This window comes from Geospiza fortis, unplaced genomic scaffold (assembly GCF_000277835.1).
Source record: "Geospiza fortis unplaced genomic scaffold, GeoFor_1.0 scaffold16, whole genome shotgun sequence".
NCBI classification, from domain to species: Eukaryota; Metazoa; Chordata; class Aves; order Passeriformes; family Thraupidae; genus Geospiza; species Geospiza fortis.
This window is the reverse complement of record NW_005054302.1, coordinates 4,801,766-4,827,465: the sequence shown is the minus strand read 5'-3', so window position 1 is coordinate 4,827,465 and position 25,700 is coordinate 4,801,766. Positions and strand designations below refer to the sequence as shown.

The 25,700-nt window shown below is 37.9% G+C and overlaps 1 protein-coding gene across 1 annotated transcript in view; it reads left to right on the top strand.

Moving 5' to 3' along the window:
• Window positions 1–25,700, top strand: part of LOC102043391 (probable ATP-dependent RNA helicase DDX10) — a 92,878-nt gene that overhangs the window by 28,660 nt on the left and 38,518 nt on the right. The window contains exons 12-14 of the mRNA XM_031066050.1: window positions 4,012–4,099; window positions 9,689–9,777; window positions 17,582–18,047. Of these exons, the coding sequence (XP_030921910.1) occupies window positions 4,012–4,099; window positions 9,689–9,777; window positions 17,582–18,047 (643 nt within the window). The remainder of the gene's footprint in view (window positions 1–4,011; window positions 4,100–9,688; window positions 9,778–17,581; window positions 18,048–25,700) is intronic.

Genomic DNA, 25,700 nt, shown 5'->3' with positions numbered 1-25,700 from the left:
ATAATGAGCATTACTCATTGCCAACAGAGTTTAACTGTTCAAGTTTCTGAAATTCATTCTGAAAGCTTTTTTTCAAAAACTTGTTTCTAAAACATTGTGTATTCAAGTGTTTGTTTGGCTGTTCTTACTGACCTGTTGTCTGGTACAGTGGTCATAAGAATGCTGTTACTTTTCTTAGTTTGTATTTTCTGGTTTGCAAATGATTTTTGATGTTGTTTTATTTAATATAGACAGACCTTTTAAAACAGTTCCATAATTTGAAAGTAGAGAAAGGAAGAACATTTCCCTAATACCTGTTCAAAGGTCTGGGGTTCAGGCTCTTTCCTTAATTTTCAGTTTTAGATCTAAGCTGCCAGTAGAGGTTTTCAGTAATCTAGTCCTTTCTAATTAGCACAAGTTGCCAGTTTACAGGTAGTGCTTTTAACAGTACATAACTTCTTCATTGTTCAAAAAGAGCAAGAGAAAGTACGAAATATGCAGTAATAAATACAATATCGTAGAGCATTTAAATGTGGCAAAAAGGTACTCTGAAAGTATTAAATGGTTTGTACATTTTTAAAGGGGTCTGTAATCTCCAAGTTTACCATGCAAGCTGTAAACTTAAATTAGTTTTGGTAGTATTTTGAGGTTATTTTGTTGCATCTAACTTTGTTGGTTAAAAATATAAGAGCTGCTTACTCAGGGGTTGCCAGAACAGATTTTGTGTCTAGAAAATTTTACCCAAGGAAATGCAAGTATATAGATACCCATGATGTAGTATCGCTTTCTTTAATTTTATAGCAAAAAAAGGTATTTTTTGAGGAAAACAGCAAAAACAACAACAAAACACCTTTTTTCCCCTTCTTTTTTCTTTCTCACGCTGGATAATATTTGGATGTGTATCCCACACGTTGGTAGTGTTAATATAGGGGATCTGTTAAAACTCAGTGCCTCCCAGTTGCCATAGTTACTGTAAGACTGGTGTCACTATTCAGTGTGGTTCTACACCGGTGTGTGATCTGCTGGATGAGCCTTCCTTAGGTGCCAGCCCTTCCCCCTCCCTCCAGCCTTCAGATTGTCTAGTGGAACCATAGGGAGCCATGTTCCACAGTGAGAGCACAAAGCAAAACCTGCTGCTGCTGGCTGGAAGCTGGGTGGAAATCTGGGAACTGTTCTGCTGCATCAGGGCAGCAGGGTCTTTTAGGTGGTTGTTGATCTTTTTAGCTTAAATTCTACTTTGGAGAAAAGTGGGGGAAGGACAACGCCTAGTTAAAACAGTGCTTATATCCTAGTATATAAACCAGGGAAAATGAGAGGAAATCAAAATGTGTATCAACCAAAAAATTTGGAGATAAGCTGTCTGATCAATACATAAGGCCAGGCAAACTGGGTTCATGTTTACATCATGGCATAGTCAAGTGTGGCCATTTATGCAACTGGTAGGCAAAACTGTAGATTGAGAAAGTTGTACTACTTCTTAAAGGTAAGATATGTGATTACAGAGTAAGAAATAACCAACCTACTTAAAATGGCAGACCATATTATAAAATCCCCTTCTAGCCTTTGCATAGTTGGTTTTAGCTCATTGGTTCTTGCCATTTAGACAAGCTTATAAATTATGATAACTAATTTCAGTGTTGAGCTTTTAGGTTTGCTTCTCCTAATAGTCACATGCAAATGTATTATTTATTATACAATTTATTGTAAAGAGTTTTATTTGTTCAGAAAGAAATTTGTTATAGCCAAAATCCAATTTAAGAGTGGCCAGCTTTCTCATTTTTTGAATCTCAGCATGAGAGGAAGATGACAGTGGATGACTGTCATGATACAGTGTTGGTGAAGAGAGAATTTAGTACTGCTTCTGTTTTTTTGGTAATCAGTGCTGCAAATTTGCTCATTCATTAACAAACACATAAGCTCAAAATGTGCCTGGGGTACCATGTTCTTAGTTGACATTGCTTAGATTTATACCACATTATCTTGCCATTCTTTTAAATGTGAAGTGGCTTGTACTTGTTTGTGGGGTTTTTGTCTTTTTCAAACCCTTTTCTTGCAAATTTCCATCAAATTACTCAAAATTTAGATGCAGTCTACAAATGTGGCTGTATTGTGTCTCAAATTGTTGTCTATTATGCTTGGAGCCTCAATGACACATAGTCCCTTAAGAATAATGAATCATATTCCTAGAATAATCAAGTCATAGAAAATAATGAGTAATAGCATGTCCAGGTGAAAATTGGAACTTCATGAGCATTTTGAGTTTGACAGTGGCAGCAGGAAGTAGTTTGCAGTCTCAGCTACTCTTTGAGAAGTGCTCCAAGTCCATTTTTTCATTACTTCAAGATTTCACATAGACCATGTTTCCCTATTTTATGAGAATGTACAACTGCCAGATGCTTTCCTGAAACCAAACATGACATCTACTGTTTCTTTCCCATTCTTAAAACCTGCTAATGCTGCTATGGAGGAGAGTCAAACTGATGAATCATATTTTGCTTCTGACTAAGCTGTGTTAGCTGTTGTGTATTTGCTTTTTTTCTTTAGGTCCTTACAAATTAGGGTTTTTTTTGGTATCAAGAAAAAGTTAATTGTTTAACTTCCTTTTTGCTCCCTTTGAATATGAGCACTGTTTTTATATGGCCTTTTGGATAGGATTTTTTTTTCCTTCATCTTGGTGAGTTGTTAAGATTAGATACAACTGTGACTCCAAGTGCTTTTACTTTCTCTAGTTGCTATGGAGCAAATTTCTTCTGACCCAGCTGATTTATTAAAGTACTTGGTCTCCCATGATTTGTTATTCTGGTGTGAGCTTGCACTCTGCTGTAGCTGTTGTTAGCTGACTGATTGCAGCTGCCACTTGGAGTGAAGACAAGGAAAAAAGGCACTGGCTAATTTTAGGGTTTTGAGGTCATCTCTTCATAGCCTTCCCATAACTTAGCAGCAATCCAAGACTTTTCTGGACTGTCTAACTACTGGTGTTCATATTAATTTTTTTATAACTCATGCTGTCCCTTCTTTACTTTTTGTATCATTATGTTTCAAAGATTGGTTGTTCAGTTTGTCCCCACTCAATTTTTCATGCTTCTTTTTTTTCTGTCTTATGCTTTTAAATTTTTAGAGCAAATTATGTGTTGTCTGGAGACTGGAACTCATGGTTCTTTGATCTTTCACTAAAACTGTAGCTAGTAGTGTTTGTGTACACTGTAGTTTTCCCCTGGCTGTATCTGAACAGAGTGAAGAAATTGAAATTGTAAGGGAATGAAGCTTGACATCTGTTTTCATATTTATTAAGAATAACCTCCCACCATGTTTGCTAGGTTTTATGATACACTGGGGTGGCAGTAGCAGCTCAAAAATAGATGAGATTTGGCCAAATAAATCTGCAATAATGTAGGTATCACTGGAATAAGTTTAAAAATTCAGAATCTGGGAGAGGACCAGATATCTTTTTAGTAGGTTTAATGGCAATTTCTATAGTGCAGTCAATATTCTTTATTTACTTGAGAAGCTCTTAAATCTGTTTAATCTCAATGTCCTTTATTATTGCTCACCTGGCTATTTTTTCTATGAAGTACTTAAATTTCAGTATTCCTGGCACAATGAATCTTATTTAAGCTTTTAAAAGTGCTGACAATTTCCTTAGGAAGACTTTTATTTCAGTATAAAGTAGTACTATAATTCATTATGCTGTTTCTGTATTTTTGCAGTATTTTTATAAAATCAAGAAGTTCTTCTCTGCTGATTCCTGCTTTGCTTTAGAATAAGGTTCACCATCTTCCATGAAAACTGTCTGAATAAAACAACTGCCTTTTGTCTTTTGTGCATTATTTGTTTAAGGAATGTAATCTTCATCCTTAATATGGTTCCATTCTGTGCTATTTCGGTGGTAATAGCTCTGTGCATATTAAAACAATGCAAAAGATGTGAAGATGCTCCTGAGAACCTAACAGGTGCTTATTTTGGAATGTTCTAATAATTAAAGCTTGTTTTTTTTCTTTTTTTTTTTTTTGTTTTTCTTTTTCTTTAAATTAGAATTAATCCCGAAAAACTTACAGATATTCAAAAGAGGCTGCAAGCATTTTTAGCTCAAGATCAGGAGTTAAAAGAGAAAGCTCAAAGGGTAAGTCATCTGCTACAGTGTAATTCTTGGGGCATGTTGGTTGAATAGAACTGCAGTTGGAATAACTGACTAGCTCAGACATGCCCTAGAAGCAGTGTTTGGAACTGAAGAACCACCAGAGATAATTGAACACTTGTATTGGGAGAGAAACATAATTTAGAGAGAACCAGAGTCTTCTGAGTGATGTCCAGTGACAGAAGAGGAGGCAACAAGCACAAATTTCTGTACAAAAAGCTCAGTTTAAACCCTTAAAAAGCCTTTCTTGTGAGAATGGCTGAACACTAGAACAGCAAGAGTGTGCAGTCTCCAAATGGTGGTTATTAAAAACTGGGTTCCTTCCTGAGCAGCCTGCCCTAGCTGACCTTGGTTTGTCCGGATGCTTGCACTAGATGGTCTCTGAAGTTTCTTCTCAACTTCAACTACTTCAAGTTTCTTGGAAAGCTGGTACAAAAAATGTCAAAATAATTCTACTAATAAAAAAGGTGACTTAAAAATAGCAGATCACATTACTTGACTTGAAAAGTTAGAGATATGAAACCATGTAGGCCTCAACATGCCCACCTTGATCAATTTTTATTGTCATATATCCTGAATATATGTGACAGTTTGTCCTTTCTCAGGGTAAAATCCAATGCATCGAATAAAGCATTTTAAATTTTGTTTGGATTTGAATGATCAGCAAAGTAGCTTAGAATAGCTCGTCTGGGTAAGATGAAGAATTATGTGAATGGGTTTATGAATGGGATTTCTTTGCTGTGCTGGTTAACGCTGGGAGACTTCATGGACAGACAATATGTGCATTTCACCACATGTTTATCAGGTTTGGGGAAGGTAGGGACCCTTCAAATAATTAAGTAGGTGCCTGGATGAGAATGAGCTTGGTTGTAAAAGATACTTTCTGTGAAAGGTAGCCTGTGAAACATTTCTGGAAATTGCACTGCCTCTTGCCATCACTAAACGTGTTTGCTGACCTTTCCATGGTTTTGTAATACTTTTAGGCCATGAACTCTTTGGAATAGAGCTTGCTACTTTTTTTATTGAGGCACTGCAACATGTTGGTTTGTTGGGGTTTTGTTTTGTTGCTGAATTGTGTATATCATTAGCCTGTGAATTCTGTAGTTGTGTCAAGTCTCTTCAAAACTATACAAAATCAAAAGCTCAAATTGAGATGCAGGAAAACACAGTTGGAAGGATAATAGTCAAACCTTTCATGTCATTTTTTCTTATATATATATATATATATACGTATATATATACATATAGGTCAAATTAAAAGAGTACCACCAAAGACCACATGGTGAGAAATCCAGAAATGCCAAAGCCTGAGAAATACATGATTGCAGAGATTCTGGATTAGTGTTAATAACTTTTTATTTTTATGAGCTAGTGTGGACACTAATGACACTTGAAGGTATACTGGTAAACCTGAATGCTAGGGTAAAATGAGAAGAGGATTGTGAAAGCTTAGAGAAACCAAGAGTTTTAAGCTTTCTGTTGAAGTGGGACGTAGAATGAGTCAAGTAGAAATATTTAAAACTCTTGAGATTCATCTCACCTAGCTTTAGATGTCCTCTGTGAGTTAGTCTGCCTGAACTTTCTTTTATAGCTGATAGAGTAGAATAAGCACTTCTACAATGCCTCCTGGCACAGGTACCTTAAAACCCCTTTGGGATGGATGGATGGATGGATGAATGGTGTTTTTTTTGTGCTGCAGAGGTAGGCTATGTGATGTGACCTATCTTGGAGGCCTGCAGTAGGGACACTCAGTGAGTCAGAGGAATGCCATTCTTACTTTCCTAAACAAGGAGATTGAAATCAAAGTGCCTGAGGAGCTCAGTGTGAGCTTTGTGAATAAAATGTCTAAGGCAATGTTCCAAGGGAATGCTTTTAAAAACGATTTTTGTCATTTAGGTATTCCAGGTTTTTGTAGTGCATAAAGCATTACTTGAAGCAGTGTGGAATGTCAGTATAAGCTTCATCCTTGCTGCACAAACCAGAGGCACTGGTGTCACATTCATCTCCAGCTGCCACGGGAAGTTGCAGCTACACCAATTTATGTCAGAAGTGACAGAGCAGCTGGCTGGGGGAGGATTAGAGTAGGAGTAATCCAGCATCATTTTACTTGGAATGAAAACACCAACAAACCTCTGTTTCTGCCTTGGGCTTTTTAAGATCTCTTAAAAGGCAGAGAAGGATCATTCTGAATTGAGCAGAGGAATGATAAAATTTCAAAATAGCTCAAGAATAAAATGAAACATGGGCTGTCTGTCAGTATTGCAGATACAAACTTAAATTTGTTTGAAAAAATTTTAATTGCCATATAATTACCATTTGAGGCTATTTTTGTTGCAGTTTTTAATTTATGGATAGCAGAGAAGTGTTATTCTTGCAGGCAAGCTGTAAATACATTCAGTTTTTGAAAAACTTGGAGTATGGACAAGTGGTTTATCACAGAAGCGTCCCTCCTTAATAAGGTTTAACTATGAATGTTCAGACATACTTTGCAAATGTGCCCAAGTAGTCTTACATGTCAATGTGAATAAAACAATAAAATACATGCAAATAAATCCTGACCTTGGATCCTTATCTGAAATGCTGGATTTCTCAGAGGCATGGGTGTTATGTTGTCTAGCCTGTCTGTTGCAAGCTGCCAAGTTCTTGACATTTGTAGTGTAAGAAATAAATTCCCAACCTGCATGGACGAGATAGCAGTGAAACGGCACAGCTGTGCAGAGAAGTGTGGATAGGACAGTAGTCTACCATCATGTGATGAGGGCATGAGGCCTAAGTTATTGCATCCTCTAAGCTTGTTGATTTACTTCAAGGTGCCTTTACTTTTTTTGGAAATAGAAAGTTCTTGATTAGTAATTGCTTCAACAAACTTCATGGTTCATTTAGTGGGACGTGGCTCCCCTGCTATTGCTTGGAAAGACAGTTTGAATCAGATCGGAGCTCCTTTGAAACCTTTGCAGTTCTTCTCAAGGACTGATGCTGCCTTTTGGCATTTCTTGTAATTTTAATATTTAATATGTCAGTTCAGCCAGTTCTGGAAAACAGTTTAAAAAAAGAATCTTTTTTTCTTGCTAGTTTGAATTGTGGCACTGAAGTGATGTCTGTCCATTAAATTCTTCATGGCACCCAGAGAGATGTGCAGGGTGTTACAGCCTGAGATTCCAGCCACACCCTGTTACTTTTGAATTACTGTCAAAACAGCACATCAGTTGAATTGTGTGCATTTTAATGCTTACAGCAGTTATCTAGGAAATAGATCAATAAATCAAAATTTAGAAGTAGTAAATTCCTACAGCATGGTACTTTTTTCTTATGTATTTCTAGTACTTGTACAGTCATTTCTGCTGTTTTTGGAGACATGTAGCTACTATTGTAGTAGAACTGTAATATGTTAATGATGCCCAACCATAACTTCTTCCATAGAAATTACTGCATATAATATTTTTGCAGTGTTCAGTTATTTCAAAAAAGCCTTGAAAGTGATATCAAACAGCAGGTGTGGCAGGGGACAACAGCAATTGTAAAATAGCAGGGAAAAAGTTCAGACTGACTAAACTTGTTCTCCCTCAGCTCCAGTGTGTGTGTGCAGGCTGAGGAAGTCTCAGGATAACTGAATAAAATCCAACTGAGATGACAGAGTTTTAGACAGAGGTTGAAGTCAACACACTGAAATCAAAAAAATCAAAGCAAATGTCTTGATTTCTCTTCTTGTAAAGTAGAACAGGTCTTCTATGCATGTTTGGTGTTTCATTCTTAATTATTGTGGGGCTTGAAAAGCATGCAAAAGGTGTGTTCTTTCTGCCCTTTATAGTTTGTTAATTTCTAGACCATGTGTACGAAATACATGCCAGAAAGGTAAGTGGATGGCTTTATCGGTTATGCAACAGATAATGAGATTTCAACCCTGTAGCAAGTAGTGACTCATGTGGATATTCAGATCTGCAAATCTTAGATTCACAGGAAGGATACTTCTTTTTTAATCTACTTTTTTTTCATCTGTCACTGCAGAGAAAAAAGAGGCTTTCATTGATTTTTGTCACTTGCTAGACAGCAGTAGATTAATGAGATCTGTCAAATTTGAAGCCTTTTCCTAAATATTCTAATTACCTTTGTAAAATGATTAATAATTCAATGTGAGCAAATAAGCGTTTGATGTAAGTATTCCACATCTCAATCTTGGTAGCAGCTGAATGAATTGAGCTCACACTTTCCACAGCTAAAATTAATTGAAAGACATAATCGGGAAGGAAGCTTTACCCAAAAACCCCTCAGCATTAGGAAAAACCAGCAAATGAAAATTTACTTTCATAGTGAATTAATGGGCAGTTTGCAAAGTATATCTCTTAGCTCTACATACTTACAATCAATAGTTTTTATTTCTGTTTACTCAGGGGAAAAGAATGAGTTTATAACATTGTTTAATTTACTGTCTTATCTTTCATTTTACCTTTTGAAGTATTTTTTCCTCTTACAAGCATTTAAAGGATCCCTCTAAGACATCAGTGCTCCTGACTGTTGGGTGTTTGCTCCTCTATCTGAGGTTAACAAGAAATAGATTTTTTTTTTTAATTCCACATGAATTATTAATACAGTGGTTTTCTCCAGTAGGTGCCTGTACATAACAGAACAAGGGTGTGATTATAGAATACTTGAATGTAACTCTGTGACCTTAACTTGCTGTTGTTGTTAGTGTTTGATGGTTTAAGCCTCATGGTAGGAGTTCTAGCATGTGTCAGAAATAAGGTTATGAACAACAGAAATCCCAGGATCTTTTTTGATACTTGAAATATTCCAGTATTTATGCTGCTGCTGCTAGGTAGAACTAGACTATGTATAAAAGAAGTGTGAGAAGAAGAAGAATCTTTCCTTTTGGGAAGGACGGCAGGAAAATGCAATGCAAGATTAAGTTATTCTCCTGTGTAGTGCTTCCAGTGTTTTTGGAGAAAGTCTATGATTAATTGAGACTTCAACCTTGGATTGGTCTTAGTAGGTGTTGTATAGTGAATTTGTCTTGGTCAGCTGAGGTGCATTCATTGACTTTGTGCATGTGATGAGCTGATGGTAAATGCAAGGTAATATGAATCATCTTAGACCACAGTGAAGGGCAGCTATATTGAGTTAAATAACTTCCTGCTCGTGGCTAAGATTAAGTCAGGACAGCTCAGATTGATAGCAACAAAGTTTGTTTGAAGTTCCGCATAATTTAGATATTGGAATAGCATAACAACATTCAGAAAACCTAGGAGGAAAAAATCAAATTGAATCAGTGATATTTCCTTCTGACTAATCTGTCATATTTTCTTTGTAGGAAAATATAACATGACATGCTGTTGGGAAATTCAGTCAATTCAGCCAATGTGAATGTAATGAAATATTTGAGCACTTGAAGTTGTATCACTTCTGTAATAATGATAAATTTTTGTCTGATGAGTACTTTAAAATTTCCATCTGAAATTGATGATAGACTACCTAATAGTGAAATTCTATTTTGTGTTAGAGCAACAATATAATGTTTGTTTCTTGTGTTGGTAATTGAATGGTGTCTTTTTTTGTTGAATACTTCTATTTTTCTTTCAGTGTTTTGTATCCTACTTGCGTTCAGTTTACTTAATGAAGAACAAGGAAGTATTTGATGTTTTCAAATTGCCTCTAGCAGAATATGCTCTGTAAGTATGGTCAACTTAAAATATGAAAGCTGTATAGTGAGATGTTTTGCAGTCTTTAAATAGCTGTTTTGATTGTGTTAACACACAGAATTGCACTTCTAGTCTTCTAGTGTATTTAGTTTCATATTCATGCTGAGCTTTTGCATATTTTCAAGAGCATTCTAAATCATGTGTAAAGGCAATATATGCTGTACAGAGAAATAACTTAGGGCACAAGGTACATTTGCTATATACACTAGAAGACATAACTTCTGATATAAAAGGATAGAGAGTAATGTTTTGGTGTTTTGTCCCTCCCCAGATTTGCCCTTCAGCCTCATAGCTAAATACCAACTTATAAAGTGTATTATTTAAAAAGAAATTCGAGATATCTAAAGACTGTGTTTTGCAATCTCATTTTGAGTGTGATTCGGACATTTCTCTTTGGCCGTCAATTACTTTTTCATTTGGTAAAGATGAAGCATCTGCACTAGATTGAATAGCATCTATTTTGCTGTGTCTATTTTTGTACATGTATGTGAATCATTCCATATTTTGTATGGAAGGGAAATTAATTTTGACAGGTTGACTGTACAGATGACAGCCCCTTGAAATTGTTTTAAGATGTGAATTTTTTGAAATCTCACGGGGACACAGGGTAGTTGTAAGGGAGCAGCAAGGTGTTCAAAGGTTCACAGTAAATTAATTTGATATGTGTGGGATTTCATACAGAGAAGGCTAATTTGCCAGCACATGGTATAATGAACTAAAATGTGACAAATTACTAGACTCTGGAACACCTGCTCTTTGTGTGCTGTACTGTCATTAACATGATTATGCTTTTTAAGATACATAAACCTATTATAAAAGATGCTTTTTAACTTCATGGACTGAGGCATTTTGAAAAAGGAGAACTAGCATAAGCTCAAGAATTTTTGCTATGTGCAATGCCTGACCCTTCTCTTGTGCCGTTTGTCAGCATCTTTAAAATCTGCTGTAGGTCTTACTGTGCTATGAATGTAAGGAATAGTGGCAGAAAATTAGGGCTAAGAGGGATAACCATGCAAATTCAGCCAGTGTTAGAAACAGACTAGCAGATGGTGGTAATGCTGAATTTTCAGAATCCCTGTGCCTCTTTCTGGATTTCAGCATGGTTTGCCATCTAGTATCTGTAGATGGAGTAATCTACAGTTCTGTTCTTCTCAGGTCTGTGTGCCCAAATTTGGACCTTCCTCAAAATAATTCTGAGTCTCAGCTTTGGAAAGCTACTAATGTCATTCCTGTAATAAAATGGAAGAAACCAGTCAGTTGTTTGGAGAGAGTAGGAGAGGTTTAGTCAAGGCTGTGAAATATGTGGCAGTATAATCAAAAAGTCAGAAGATAATAAATCTGGGAGATAATTTGGAGATTCTGTTCTAGTTTGTTGGCACTCTTCTTCCCCACTCTCCAGACTGCTAGTCTAACTAAAATACACCCTGCAGTTCAGTGCACAGCCACTGATACATGGATCAGTCATCTTCATTTATATGAAAGTCCCTCAAACTCTGGTATGTTTGAATTTTGCATCCAGAACCGACCTTGGTTTCTGTTCTGCGCACAAACTTACGGCAAAACCTGAAATGAGAATCCTTTCTTCCCTTTACCTTCTGTGTGCATTTTCTGAAAGTACTTAAGCCTTTCCATGGAGATTTACTGCTAGCTTGATCGATGTTGCTCCACTAAAAATCTGCAGAGAAAATAGGCTGCTTAATTCCCCTGTCAGGTTTGCATTGCAGGCTGTTGCCCACATTCCCCATTGCTCTCCTGCTTTGCATGTCTGTGCACTCTTAAGCTCTGTTGATTGAGTCTGCAGAAAAGCAAGTATTTTTCATTTTTATATGTTATATAAGGTCATATATATATAAGATATATAAAACAAAATATATTAAAAATGTATGCACACACACGCACGCACATCTATTCTAGCGACTGATCACCTTTAAGCTAGGGTGCATTACTATTCTCTCCAGTATTCTTTCATTATAAATTGCTATCAAGAATAATTTGCTGGAGGAAGACTTGTGTAGGCCTTGTGTTAACATAGGCAGCCTTTAAGTCTGATGAAGGAGAAGCTCAATGCTTGCATTAAAAAGAGAAATTTGTCTTTTGATTGCAAAGGACAGCTTTGAAAGCATAAGAAAATGTAAACAAACAACAGGGTGAAAAGGAATAATTGCATAGTCTGGTCTCCTGGAGAGGAGGCAGTGTTTTGAAGTTTCTCAGGCACTTTATGTTGCTAACACATACATATATCTACACATTGTTCTCCAGGGGCAGATCTTATCAGGTGAGGGTGCTGGATGGACAGGTTAGTCACAGTTCTAAGGGTCTGCCAGGGAAGGTAATTTCCTTTGTGACTGTAGTCATATCTTTCAGGAGAAATGCAGCATATTTTCCTGTTTCTCCCTGTGTTGGTACATAGAGAGTAAATAAAACAAGTTGAAGCCAAATTATTGGGAAAATGTCAGATACACACTCCTTAGTATCCAGATAGTTCTGCAAGTATTGCTTGCTGATCAGTATTAAAAAGCAGTAGGTTGCTGTAGGTGCTGTCAGGACTGAAATGGGTGATAGCAGAATACACGATCCATCTGTCCACATCTGTCTGTCCTTTCACTAACCAGGGAAAACACCCACTGCACTCTAATCACCACCCCTGGCCTGACCCTTACTGCATGGTCAGGGCAGGTTTTATTTGTTACCTTTCTCAGGGCCGTCTGTCTCATCCTCAGGCAGTGCCCATTGCAGTCTTTGCATGTCTTGTCATCTCTTTGTTGGTTCTTGGCCCTCCTTCTGGCTGTCCTTATACTTACTTTTCTACATGCTAGTCTCCTAAGTAAAAAGATAGCTCCTAATTACTTTCCCCCTGTTGTTTCCAGTCTTCATGCACCTGTAACCAGACTTACTATTTCTCATGCTGTTACCTGGTTGATAATGTCAGCCTTGTATGCTATTGCTCATACAGACCCCAGATTCCCTCCAGTCATTTGCAGAGTTTGGGCGTTCCTCATTGAGCTCCCCCTCAGCCACCTGAGATCCAGCTGTCCCTTCCTGAGCTTCTGTAACTACTTCTGGAAACTTTTGCCTACAGCTTTCTAAAGAAGCTGCAGTCTCCTCTTTCAAAGTCCAGGGTCATTATTCTCTTAGTCATCATCCTCATTTCTTCTAGGATCTTGAGCTAGCTTTCCTCATTCTGCAGCCAAGCTGGCTATTGACCTTCACTCACCTTGGAAGTGAATGTACTTGCATATGCATGAGTAGCAGTTCCAGTAGAGTGCTGTCAGAGTTGGCTAAGCCAGCTAACATGGAGAAAGGGTTTTTAATGCACTCTAGAAAACCTTGTTGCTTGGTGCTCTGCTGTGTTGCCCTCTGAGCAGGTGTCAGGGTGGCTCAGGTACCAAGGAGCACCACCAGGGTTTGCAACTGCAATGTGGAGGTTCCTTTTCCTTTTGTAAGGAAGACTACATCTTGCTCTTCTTAATTATTAGATTGCAACCATGACATCCTCTTTGTTCTCCTTCTCTTTGGTCCTGACCCATGAAGTCTTGAATAGCTTGGCCCTCCTTATTATTAATAGAGTGCCAGCATTTGAACTCCTTGATGGAGAGGAATAAAGCTGGCTGGTGAAGTAAATAGCACAGCAAACAGAATTTCTCTGATCATTTTGGTTATTAATCGGACCATCTGGAAAGCCTGTTAGTTCAGATTTGTGTCTTTTCAGTTGATGTGATTTCTCCTGTTTTCAAACGGTTGCTCATCCTCTCTTCTGATAACATTTTAAATGTTAAATGTGGATGTAGTATATATATTGCTAAGCAAGTAATACATATTTCTTCTCTTGAAATAGCTTCTGGGAGTATTTAACCTTTTCCAACCTATTTTAGGTCTTTGTCTGAACCCGTACCACAGTAAAAGTAATCTCCGTGCTGTGTTTTTATGTGTTCACATCATTCTGAAGTAGTTCACTAATGGAATATATCTATATTTAGTAAATGTGCTAAGTTAATATCAGACTGAATCAGTAACTTGTGTAAAATTGTTCTGAAGCAGTTTACAGCTGGCTCATGTTGTAAAAAGGACTAGTAATCTTCTAGGAGCAAATTAGGAGCATTTGTCAAAATTTTAATATTTTACTGGTCTTAAATTTGTTTTTTGCGAAGATAGATATTGCTTCGAGTGTCTAAGATTTGGTCTTTCTAAAGAGTTGAGAGATGACAAGTTTTTCTCTCATCCCAGTAGAGACAGAGTTACCATGTTAATATAAACACTTTCCAGTTCACAAGCCTTCGAAGAGGCAGTATTTTAAGTCCGTTACACCGTTCATTTAAATTAATTAAAAAAAAGTCGCTTGATCTTCAGTATTCACTGGAAACAAAAGTGGTATTCTCCTTAAAGCCATACAGTGTTACTTCTTTGCAGTTTTACTCTTTTAATTTATTTCCTGAAAGTCCTTTTGAACTTGCTACTAAATTAACAAAGGTACTTGAGCATTATAGGTGATTTGTGTAGTTACTTCTATGCATTCCCTAATCAGTGTTAGGGAATGCTGATGTCTGGCCCCCTTGGTTTTAGTTGAGGAGTAGAACTGTCAGCTGTACTTTGATTTATAGCAGTGAAACACTCCCTTGGTTTCAGTATTGCCTTTAGAAACTTATAGAAGAGCTTGCTCTTAAGAAGTCATTGCATTTCACGCCAAAATACGAAACAGGATTGTTTGGTTCGTCAGCTGAATTGTTGTTGCCATTTAAAGGCTACCATAGTCTGAAGACTACACTGTGATGTTAGTGTGTTTTTAGTGCTGTCTGTTAGGACTCATGAAATCTCACTAAATAACTTACCTGCTTTTTGTCTGTCTTCATCAGAAAACCCTGCACATTTCTTGTTCCAGATGAGTGTGTGAAATGGTTGCACTAAAGTAAAAAAATGTCTGCAACTTCAGTCATAGTAGGATTGTGATCTGAGTGGCATCTAATGAATTATTGAGAACTAATAATGCCCTTTGTAGTTTATGAAAAGAAAGCCTGGTTCATCCATTGAGTTGATTCAGTATGACTGAACTATAGATTTGGTGAATAATTAAGAAATCATTTCAAAAGAAACTGTCAAATCTTAAAATATGGGGAAGCTTTTAGCAGTAGTAGAATGTCCAGACTGTTTGTACCAGATTTTTCTCCATTTGGAATATACTATGAAAAAGAGGCAGTAATGAGCCAAAACACTGACATTTCTTTGAGAAGTTATGTAATTAAAAGTATTGGGGTATTATTTAATACACTTTTTCTAAGCTTATCTACTATTACTGTCTTACCAAATGTATGTGACCTTTTCTCTCCCTTCTGCCTGAGGTCTGTATTCTTTGGGAAGTAATTTGAATTCTGATAGCACTAGTCTTTTTTTGGTAGGCTTGCTAAGCAGTGAAGAAAAAATTGCCAAGACTAAGTGACAATTAATTTTATTCAATTATTAAAGTAAGACATAGTGCAGTACGGCAGTCTGGCAAGTGGAGTTTCATACTTGAATGCAAAAAAGATCTGTGATGTGAGTCTTGTCCACATTGTGGGCTGCTCTTTCTGTTTTGTAACTTTTGCTGAACAGAGAATAGTTTTTCACCTTGTCAGACTTTTCTGTGCATGTGTATTCCTGATCTTTGATGCTAGCTCTGGAGGTGTAGAAGAAAAGCTCTGATAAAATCAGAGTTTTCAACCCTGTGTACCTTGTGCCTGTCTGCTTGAGAAAGAGAAGTGAGGACTGGTTGTGTAGTTGCCATACAGTATTGCTGCTTGCATTGCTTTGTCAACACTTGACAGCAATACCTTATGTAGAATAATGTGAAATCTGGAAAAGCAAAAAAGCATTTGTCTTCCAAAGGATTTGATTTTTTGCAACTTCGATCTCCTTGCTGAAGAGATTGAATGCAGCAGTCTTTTGATATGTGTTTTACTGTGCCTGGTGTTAAGGCCCAATTCCAGGTTTGAATGGCTTCCAGCTGCTGCAGTGAAGCATTACATCTGCTGTTTGGTTATTTCCATTACAGTTAGTCAATAGGCCAAACTTTAACACATCATTTCATTGCAAAGGTAATTAGTGTTTGCTGTCAAACAGTAAAACAAGTTTAAGATCGCTAGTTGCTCCAATTTCAGTTCCCAACGGTGTTGAGTTATCCTCTGCACTGTCAGTAAATGTGCGAAATACATTGGATAAAAACTTCCTTTGATCTTTTAAAATAAAATTCTATTTGGTTTGTTATTGCTGTTAATTGCTTGTAGAACAGTACTGAATTATCAGAAACACTAAACCAAAATTTTTACATCAAAAATAAACTTTATTTGTTGGAATATTTGTTCTTTATCCTAACATTGTGGATTGCTGTTTGGGTTTGTGTCTACTTTGAACCTGTGGCTGGTACCAAAAGTGCCCTGTTTAACCACAGGTGTGATTACAATTGGGTTTTTTTGTTTGTTTGTTTGTTTAAGCAGGACACTCCTTTTGATTAGCCTTTCTCATTGGCTACCATTAAAAGTTCAAGGCTCTCCAGAGCCTACAGTGCACTCTTGCTGCTCTGCAGTATCTTCTGGGTGCTTAATCAACTGTTTATTATGACGTTTCTGCTGGGTAGTATGGATTAGATATTTCTCCTGTGCTATAACTTGGGTTCCTTTCAGAGGCTGTGTAGTGAAAAGAAGAAATTATGCTCTCTGCTTGAACAGCATTGAGAGGAAAGGTGGTGTATAGCTGTGCATATGTTGAATTCAAAAAGGCTGGTCTTTAACAGGTGTGGATGCCTGTAGTCACTCTATTTGGTTAAATCCTTTATTCCTTTGTTAAGTGTATCTACAAGTAGCAGGTACTACTTTCAGTTCTGTATCATGGGTCTGTATGTGTTCCTTGCACCAGTACCAGTGTCCCCTCACATTTTTTATTCACCTAATGAGATGGCTCACTAACTCTGAAATCAGTTGCTTTTTTTTATTTTTTTTTAAATTTGGATTTGATAGGGTCAGGTGTAATAACAGTTACAAAGTTTACTGAAGTCAGATGGGCTGTTGGAGTCAGGGTATCTGTTCCCATGCAGTGCTCTCCACTATTTTTGCTAGACAGGATTTTTGCTCTTTCTGCAATTTTTGCCCCTTCATGTAATGCTTATTAGTATAACTTTGAATTGTCATGAGTAACTGGGTAAAATAATAGCTTTGCTGGCACTGTTAGTTACCTATGCCATGGAGGGAAAGCCTTGCTGTAGAGAGGTGGAAGCCTGTGAAATTGCCTTTAAGGGAGAAATGTCTCTCCCCTAGCTTTTCCTGCAGTTAGTCATTCATCCATACCATGTTTGTTCTGCTGATCTCAGTCACTCTGAGGTCAGGGAGATAATGTTCTGGGTGTACTTCCAGTAGTGAAGGACACTTGACAGATCAGTGTTATCTCAGTCCTTGACATGAAATCCATGTATTTTCAATACCAAATTACATTGGTGTTTCTTCCACCATGTTTTACTGTGAATCATAGATAGTTAATTGGCTCTTATCTGCAATTTACCAGCTTCTTTGTTTGCTTTCCTTCCTGGGAGGCTTGTAATTGTTACTGAGAGTTCTCAGTTATGTCATCTTGCTTCCTCTTCCAATGTTCGCTTGTATTTTTCACGCTGGACTTTTCTAAATGTGTTGATCAAAATGTATCAATATGAATGATAATTGAAATTGAATCACTTGAGCCATCAATGAGGGCTTCTAATTTAGTCAAGTTTTGTGTATCCGCCTTTTAAATTTATTTGGTTCATTCCATGTTTTAGGTCACTTGGTCTTGCAATGGCACCTCGTGTGAGATTCCTTCAAAGAGTTCAGAAGCAGCTGTGTGCAAACGAGACAGCCAGTGGGACAGACCAATTGGAGGAGACAGAGCAAAATGAGAATGCCCTCACCTTGGTAAATGAGGAAACAGTGGAAAAATGTGGAACTAATTTCAGTGGAAAAACATCTGTTAACAAAACAAAGGAAAAGCAGAGAAGAAAAGAAGCTGAGGAATGTTCTGTTTCCAGTGGAAGTGCTGAGGAGAGTGGCGAGTCTGAGGATGAGTCAAAAGAGGTGTCTGAGGAGGAGGAAAAAGAAGTTCATGTACCTAACAAGGGACCAAACTCAGAGTCCATGCAGTTCTTTGAGGATGATGATGATGACGAGGACGATACTGAAGGTCTTGATTTGCTGACAGTGAAACAACGGGATGTTTTTGGTGTGGAAGCTAAAGATAATCCAGCACCGGTAAGTGTGCTTTATAGTAAGGCTTGTGAATCCTAACAATTTTTTATTGGACTTGCTCCAAGGAAGGAGGAGAGGAAAAGAGGAAATTCTGCTGTTAGCAGAGTACTCGTTTGAAGTCAGATGTGTTGTGCATATGTATCAGAGGCCATAAATACTCCCAAGGGATCAGTGGTGTGACTGAACTTTTATCATTTTATGCTGTTAGCACAGTTTTACCTGCATAACGAATATCCTTGTACTCGCTTTAATTGATGAATAATGTGACTCGAAAACCTGGGAAATTTTGACAGTTATAATTCTCATCCCTTCCTAATTTGCTTGTACCTCTCTAAATAGCTGCCACTTTCAGTCATAATTTTGATGCTGAACCACGGTTTATAGCACTGGGAACTGAATTGCAAAACACAATGAGCCACTTCCCAACAGAAATCATAGCAGAATGATCTTTACAAGAATGTAACCTTCAAACAATGACTTTTACTTTCAACAGGACCATTCCTATTAGAATTGAGCCAGTATCAAAGAGAGAGAGGAAGTGCACATGCTTCTTGTGAGGCATGGCTATAAAGGTTTCATGTAAATCTTTCATTTCCTTGGCATGTAGCTTTACAATTTAGATTTCTTTGTCCTTGGTATTCTGAGAAATATTTCTTTCTTTTAATCTTTAAATACAGTGTTACAGGAAGGGGAGTTTTGGTTTTTTAAAAATTTTTTTGTAATTTCTGTAGAGCAGATTTGGTATGTGCATATTGGGATTTCTTTTTTTTTTTTGGTGTATCCTTTGCTGTCTAGCAACTGTATTTCTGTAGTAAAAAGATACAAGCAAAATAACCATCTGGTTTGGCAAGGTTTTCTTCTGCACTTAGATGCATTCAAGGGCAACCTCCTGTTAAGCCAAGTATTTATTTTTCCAACTGGTATTTTAAATCTTTCTTTTTCTGGACTATTACTTAACACAGGGCACTTACCATGACCTTGAAGCTAATCATCTTACTAGCTGCATTAATAAATAGCATCTTTCCTTTGGTATGTAGTGAAGTATGAACTGGTTTTATCAACTGTCATTGTAAAAGATGAGCAGTTGCACAGTGATCTGACTGCTGCCTGCACTCTCATCTCTACTGTGAGGAGGCTGGCATAGGTTGCAATCTCATCTGAGAACTGTGGAAACAGAGTTAACTTTCTGTTCCTGTTATTCTCAGCGTGAGTGGTTCTGCCCAGGCATGGCCACTGCCTGGCAGGAGCTTATATTTATTAATAAATTTCAGTTTTGTGTAGGAATGGTGTGGCCAGCAGGAGCAGGGAGGTCATTCTTCCCCTGTACTCGGCACTGGTGAGGCCACACCTTGAGTATTGCATCCAATTCTGGGCCCCTCAGTTTAGGAGGGATGTTGAGATGCTTGAGCGTGTCCAAAGAAGAGCAACGAGGCTGGTGAGGGGCTTGGAACACAAGCCGTATGAAGAACGACTGAGGGAGCTGGGGCTGTTCAGCCTGGAGAAAAGGAGACTCAGAGGTGACCTTATCACTCTCCTCAACCTCCTGAAGGGTGGCTGTGCTGAGCTGGTCTCTTTCTCTGGGCAACAACAGACAGAACAAGAGGACACAGTCTCAAACTGCGCCAAGGGAAATACAGACTAGAATTAAGGAGGAAGTTTTTCACAGAAAGAGTGATCAAATACTGGAATCATCTACCCAGGGAGGTGGTGGAGTCACCATCCCTCGATGTGTTTAAAAAAAGACTGGATCTGGCACTTGGTGCCACGATCTAGTTGAGGTGTTAGAAAATGGATTGGACTCGATGATCTTAAAGGTCTCTTCCAACCTAGAAATTCTGTGATTCTGTGATTCTGTGAAAAGAACTTTGTGTTTTGAAAGCAAAGAAGTAGTAAAACATCTGTGCCTTATTTAAAGAATGATCATCTCATAGCTTTCTTATTGCTTCTACAATTTTGCATGCTGAAATACACAAACAATTTAATGCTGTTTTTAATATGTTGCAAGGTTTTGTTGAGGAAATGGTGAAAGTCTGAGGTAAAAGAATGAACAGAAGAAATTTTATGAAAAGTATAAGTGATTTAGAAAGTAATTTGTAACCAAACTGGCTAACCTTTTAAGAGTTTTCCAGCATTAAGCATTTATAGTTTAGTTTATGTTCAGGTAACTCAGACATTATTTTCTGTGGTAAGTGTGGAATAACTGCTGTAAGGGTTAGTAGTTCATGGTTGGTGTGCAAGTGCAGAAGACTTTGTACCACCTGAAAGCTCTGTTATATGGTGGCATAAGAAGAAAATACTAAGTTTATCTTCTAAGCAGCTGAGAATAAAAAAATGGAAAGTTTCAAGATCAGTGTCATTAAAAACTTAAATGATATTTAAATAAACTCCTGCAGAAATGCCTATAGTAGTGAAATATGTGGCTTTTAGAAAGTCAAAATGCAGAGCATACTCTGCTTAGCTTGATCAATGCATGCAGTAGTGTGGGGTTTATTACCATATGATACTGAAAATTATTGATAAATTACGGAATGCTTTAAATGCAAGGATTCTATTTTTAGTAAGAATAAGAGAATAATGGTTTCTGTCAGTAACCATACTAACTTTTAAAGTTTTGTTATAGAAATGCAACGTAGTAGAAATTACATTAAAAGACTTGGACATTGTGCATTTTTATTTGACAGAACTCAGCACCTCATTTTCTGACTGTTAAGACAAAACAGTCTTGATTATGTGCAACAGCTTTTATATTTTTTCCCCATTTCTTTATTTCTTTGATAGAAGTTCTGAAGTGGTTATTATTGCATTAAGACAGATCAGTTAATATTTAAAGCATTAGCATTCTGGGGTGTGAGAAGCACTGAGCAGTGTGAATGCAGTTTTCCTGGTGCTGTGTGTTGCAGTGTCCTTCTAGGAAGGACTCAGGAACCAGTTTGCTGCATTAATTAGTACTAGGAAAGGCTGCAGAGAGTCTAGGAGTATGAACATAGAGTGTATACTCAGCTGCATTAGTTAGGAGGATTTTTTAGAAAATCTGTTCTGTGTGCTAAATAAGATAGGAGTCCTTTGCAAACCCTGGCATGTGGTTATCTAATTTGGGGTTTACGAATATGTCCACAAAGATTGAATTCAGTTTGCATTTATGCTTTTAATGGGTATAATTGATTGTGCAATTTCACTATTCCTGCTTTAGGCGTCTCATCCTAAAAGCAGTTCCAAAGCAGTCCTGCTGTGATTATTGAGCTCCAGAACATTTTTTGTAAATGGAAACATTAGGTTTAGTTTCAGTTTTTCAATTGCTGTTGTTAGACACCATTGCTTCCTCATCCTTGTCTCTACCCTAGTCCCTCCAATGGAAGAAGGAGCAAAGGGAAGTGTTAGGCTGGCTCTGATGTAGAACTCTGACCTTTGGTTGCATGTGGGATTGGCTCATCTATCTTTGTACCAAGAGAAAGGAACCGGGCAAAAAGAGCAGGGGTTATTTAAACTGATGACGGTCTCAAAAGAGATTTGTGGGATTTTCGTAGAACAGTTTGTTTTTGATGAATGTACACGATACCCAGCCTAACTGTAGAAGAGGTTATGGTGTGAAGCATGACACATCCAGTGTTAATCCTTCTAACAGTGTGACTTGTGGCTCAATTTCACTCTTTGCCTTTCTTGGTGTGTGTCCCTTGACTGCATGTGTACTTTGTCATTCTGTGATAAGACATATAAAAGAAAAATCTGTTTTCTGCATTGCTGTATAAAAGGAGAAACCTTGGATAAGTTGAAAGACCTTGGCAGATACTGCAATTTTGTTGTGAGCTTCCTAGCTCATTTTTTTAAGAGATGGTCATCGGCTGCTCTATTTATGAATTTTACTTTGATATGTCAGGATTTTTAGCTGGTGGTCTAACTCATGGGACTTATTTAGATAAGTACAGTGTTCTTATGCATAAAAAGAAGGTCAGCTATATGCATAGAGCCATTAGCAGATAGGCAGTATTTAGCTGTTGTGTTAACATTATGGAAATTATTCTTTTAAAGTGCATTTAACAGTATTAGCAGTATTGATGTTGCAAAGACCATAAGTACTCCCTGGTTACAAACATTGTTTCTAATGCTAATTTTATGAAATTGCTTTTTGCATTTGGCAATTTAAAGGCTCTACTTGTTCAACTTCTATCGTTATTTATTTTGAGAACTAAGATTAAACCTATAATATTTTTGTTGGTTTTGTTTATACTTTAATTTTAGTCAGCTTGTCAAACATATTACATACTGTCAGACTTCTCTTCTGCTCTTGCATTTTCTGTTTTAGTGAGGAAACATTACTGAATTCTTAGAATTGCTCTGGCTTCCTCCCTGCTTCCCCATCCCTTGTTTTATGGACTCCTAAAACTTCTCAGAGGTATTCAACAGTTGCTGCTTGGAACACTGTAACAAGCAAAAGCATAGAGGGGGCTGCCTTGAATAGTTCTGGCAGTTTCCTTGGAGCTAGTCTGGCTCTTGAAGAGCGTGCTGTTTGAATGTTGTGGCTATGGAAGGAAATTATTTTATGTGCTGTGATTCTGTCTGAGCTATCTGGCTTGCCTTGCAATCCATTATTATTACATTCAGTGAAATTTTCTTAACCTCTCAAACACATGAAACAGACACTGTAAACTGGCATGTCATGACCTGGATATGTACATATTGATAAAAGCAGGAAAGAATGAGACAAAGGTAAATCTCCCTAACTACGATGATGGGTGAGTCTGTACCAAGAAACAGAGAGTGGTAGCTCCTTGTAATGTGGACTTTGCATACCACGTAGATCAGGGAAACATCATGTAATATGCACCAAAATGAGGACATAGTCCCCTGGAATTTTCTTCTGTGATGTTGAGAAGGAAACCTGTTACACTCTACAGAAATTGAAATTAATTTTCAGAGATGTGATTTATCTAGATTGCTTCTCTTACACTGTCTTTTCTCTCTGAATGGGATTTCTTTCCTCCTGTTACTGTTATGAGAGAGCTTTTCACCACTGTTATGTTTATATACTGCTTTTTTTTTGACATGAAACATCTCGTTCTTCTCAGCACCTCTTACTAGCTATTATTCTTATCCTTTCATATTAATATATTTTAAGCAGTTGACTTTGTCTTCTTGAAGCTTGTCAGGGGATAGCAAGGTAAAGAATACCCAAAGGATGGAAGAAGCAAGTACACAAGCTGGCTGGCTCTGGCAGTGGCATTTTCCTTTGGGGTTGCCTGCTTTGCTCCTGCTGTAGTGGTGTGTTGTGTCCAAGAGAAGAAAGCTGCTCTGGGCAAACTGCTGGCTCTGAAGAGAGCACTATTCCTTGGAGATATGTTGCAAAGCGAGCAGTCTGGCAGAGAAAATAGAGAAGTTACTTATTTGTAAGTTAAATAGAAGTCAATAGTGTGATGCATTACATACCATATAGTCTCTTTCCTAAAGAATGTAAGTGCTTGAGGTTCTCAGCCCAGTAACAGAGTGCTAATGTATTTCTAGTTGAATTACAGCAAGTAATAATTTATATGAAGAACAAAATATTTGCATACAAGTGAACTAGGCCTACATTTAGATATTAGCCAGAGTGCCTCAAGATTCCAATGTTAGAAAAAGTTATTACCCATGAATGGAGATAAAACCTACTGATGATACCTCAAGCCTCTTTATGCAGAGCAGTCATCACAGAACACATTCTATGAACTGCATAGAAAATTTTAAAGAAATCACATTTTCTTTTAAAGCAATTTCAGTAACTTCAATACAACTAAGACTTGTTTTTTAAAGTACGTTTATGGTACTAACAGGACTTTTAAAAACTACATAGAACGTAAAACTGTTAGTCAGGACTCCTTCTGTGAGCTACAAAAAGGACAGAGCAAACACATTTACTTGTTTTCTTGGACAACTTCTATTTTTTGGATTTGCCAGGAGAAACATTCATTCTCCTGGCTCTACTGTTTTTGTGTAGAACACTCGTGACTTGCTTGCTAGATTATAGATTAAACTGTGCAGCAGAGGCTTTTCAGGCAGTCCCTTGTGAACACCCATTACCTACATAAGCTCCAGCTCTGTAGATCAGTTATTGGTTTAGACTTTCTTCATTGCTTTCTCAAGTTAGCTGCTTTAGCACTCCTCTCTTGGCTCCACATGCATCTTCAAATTTCCCTCTAAAGATTTCTATTTCAATTCCATTTTTACCAGCTTACTAAGGCTTTCTGTAGTTTTTGAAAAAATCCCTGTAAGTTTTTAGGTTTCTCATAGCTATAAGACAACACTCCAGGTATTTGTGCTAATCCCTGTGATGCTTAGGTTAATTTTAAAAAATCTACAATTAGAAGTCTTGGAATTACTGGTAAATGGTGTATTTGAAATAAATGAGTGCTATATATCCCTTAAAGGATATCTGTTCAAGACTGTCATCCTAAATACTTGAATCATGTTGAAAACCTGGATAAGAATATGAGGTTTTTATGAATATTTATGAATTTTATTTGATATATCAGCCCCTGTCACAGATACTAGCTTCCTGTGTCATAGGTTATGGAGTACATAATTCTGATGTGCTGGGCTTTGCTCCTGTGGAGAATGTAACATGTTGGGGTGCTTTTGAACCACTGTGAATAATGGTCCTTTTGATGCCCACAATCTGTCCTCTTGGCGTTTGTTACTCTTGTAAGTAGGAATCAGGCGTAGAAAGATGGTAGATGAGTAGGAAACCTGCTTTGAGGAGTCTGATTTGAGCCAGGAAAGGCTTTCCCAGGTCTGGTGGGGCTTGTTCACAAGTCAGTGGCTTTTCCAGCTGGCTGAAATGTACTGCTTGCCATCTAGAGCAAGGGATGTTGACACGTTAGTAGCCACTGTAGCACAGTTCTGAACCAGGCAGTGCCACCTCCTTGTTTCAGCTACTGAAGCCATGAGTTAAACCCCTTCATTCCATGTGCCACCTGAAGCAGCCTCAAAAGTCACCTTGCCTCTGTGGGACCTGCTGAAGTACCACATAATTTACTGCCCTAAGGAGAGGAGGCTGTTTGGCAGCGTGTTTCTGTGGCTGACTTCACAGAAGTGCTTTGAAACTTGTGTGTAACAATCTGAATTTTGAACCTGGATGGAAGATATACTAAGCAAGTTCCCAGATGGTACAAAACTGGAAGGAGCTGCTGACTCCCTCCAAGGCAGAGAGGCCATGTAGAGAGACCTCAACAAATGAGAGGGCTGGGCAATAATGTTGTGCAAGGGAAAGTGTGCTGGGTTCTGCACCTGGGATGGGGCAGCCCTGGATGTACGGCCAGTCTGGGAAATGAGATGCTGCAGAACAGTGCCACACAAAGGGACCTGGGGGTCCTGGTCTGTGGCAAGTTGAACGTGAACCAGCAGTGCCCTGGCAGCCAGGAGGGCCAACCCTGTCCTGGGGGCATCAGGCACAGCATGGCCAGCTGGGCAAGGGAGAGGATTGTCCTGCTCTGCTCTGCTCTGGGGCGGCCTCACCTCCAGTGCTGGGGGCAGTTCTGAGTGCCACAACATAAAAAAGACATTAAATTATGGGAGAGTCTCCAAAGGAGGGCAGCGAAGGTGAAGGGCCTTGAGGAGAAGCCATATGAGGAGCAGTTGAAATCACTTGGTGTGTTCAGTCTGAAGGAGACTGAGAGGAGATACCATTGC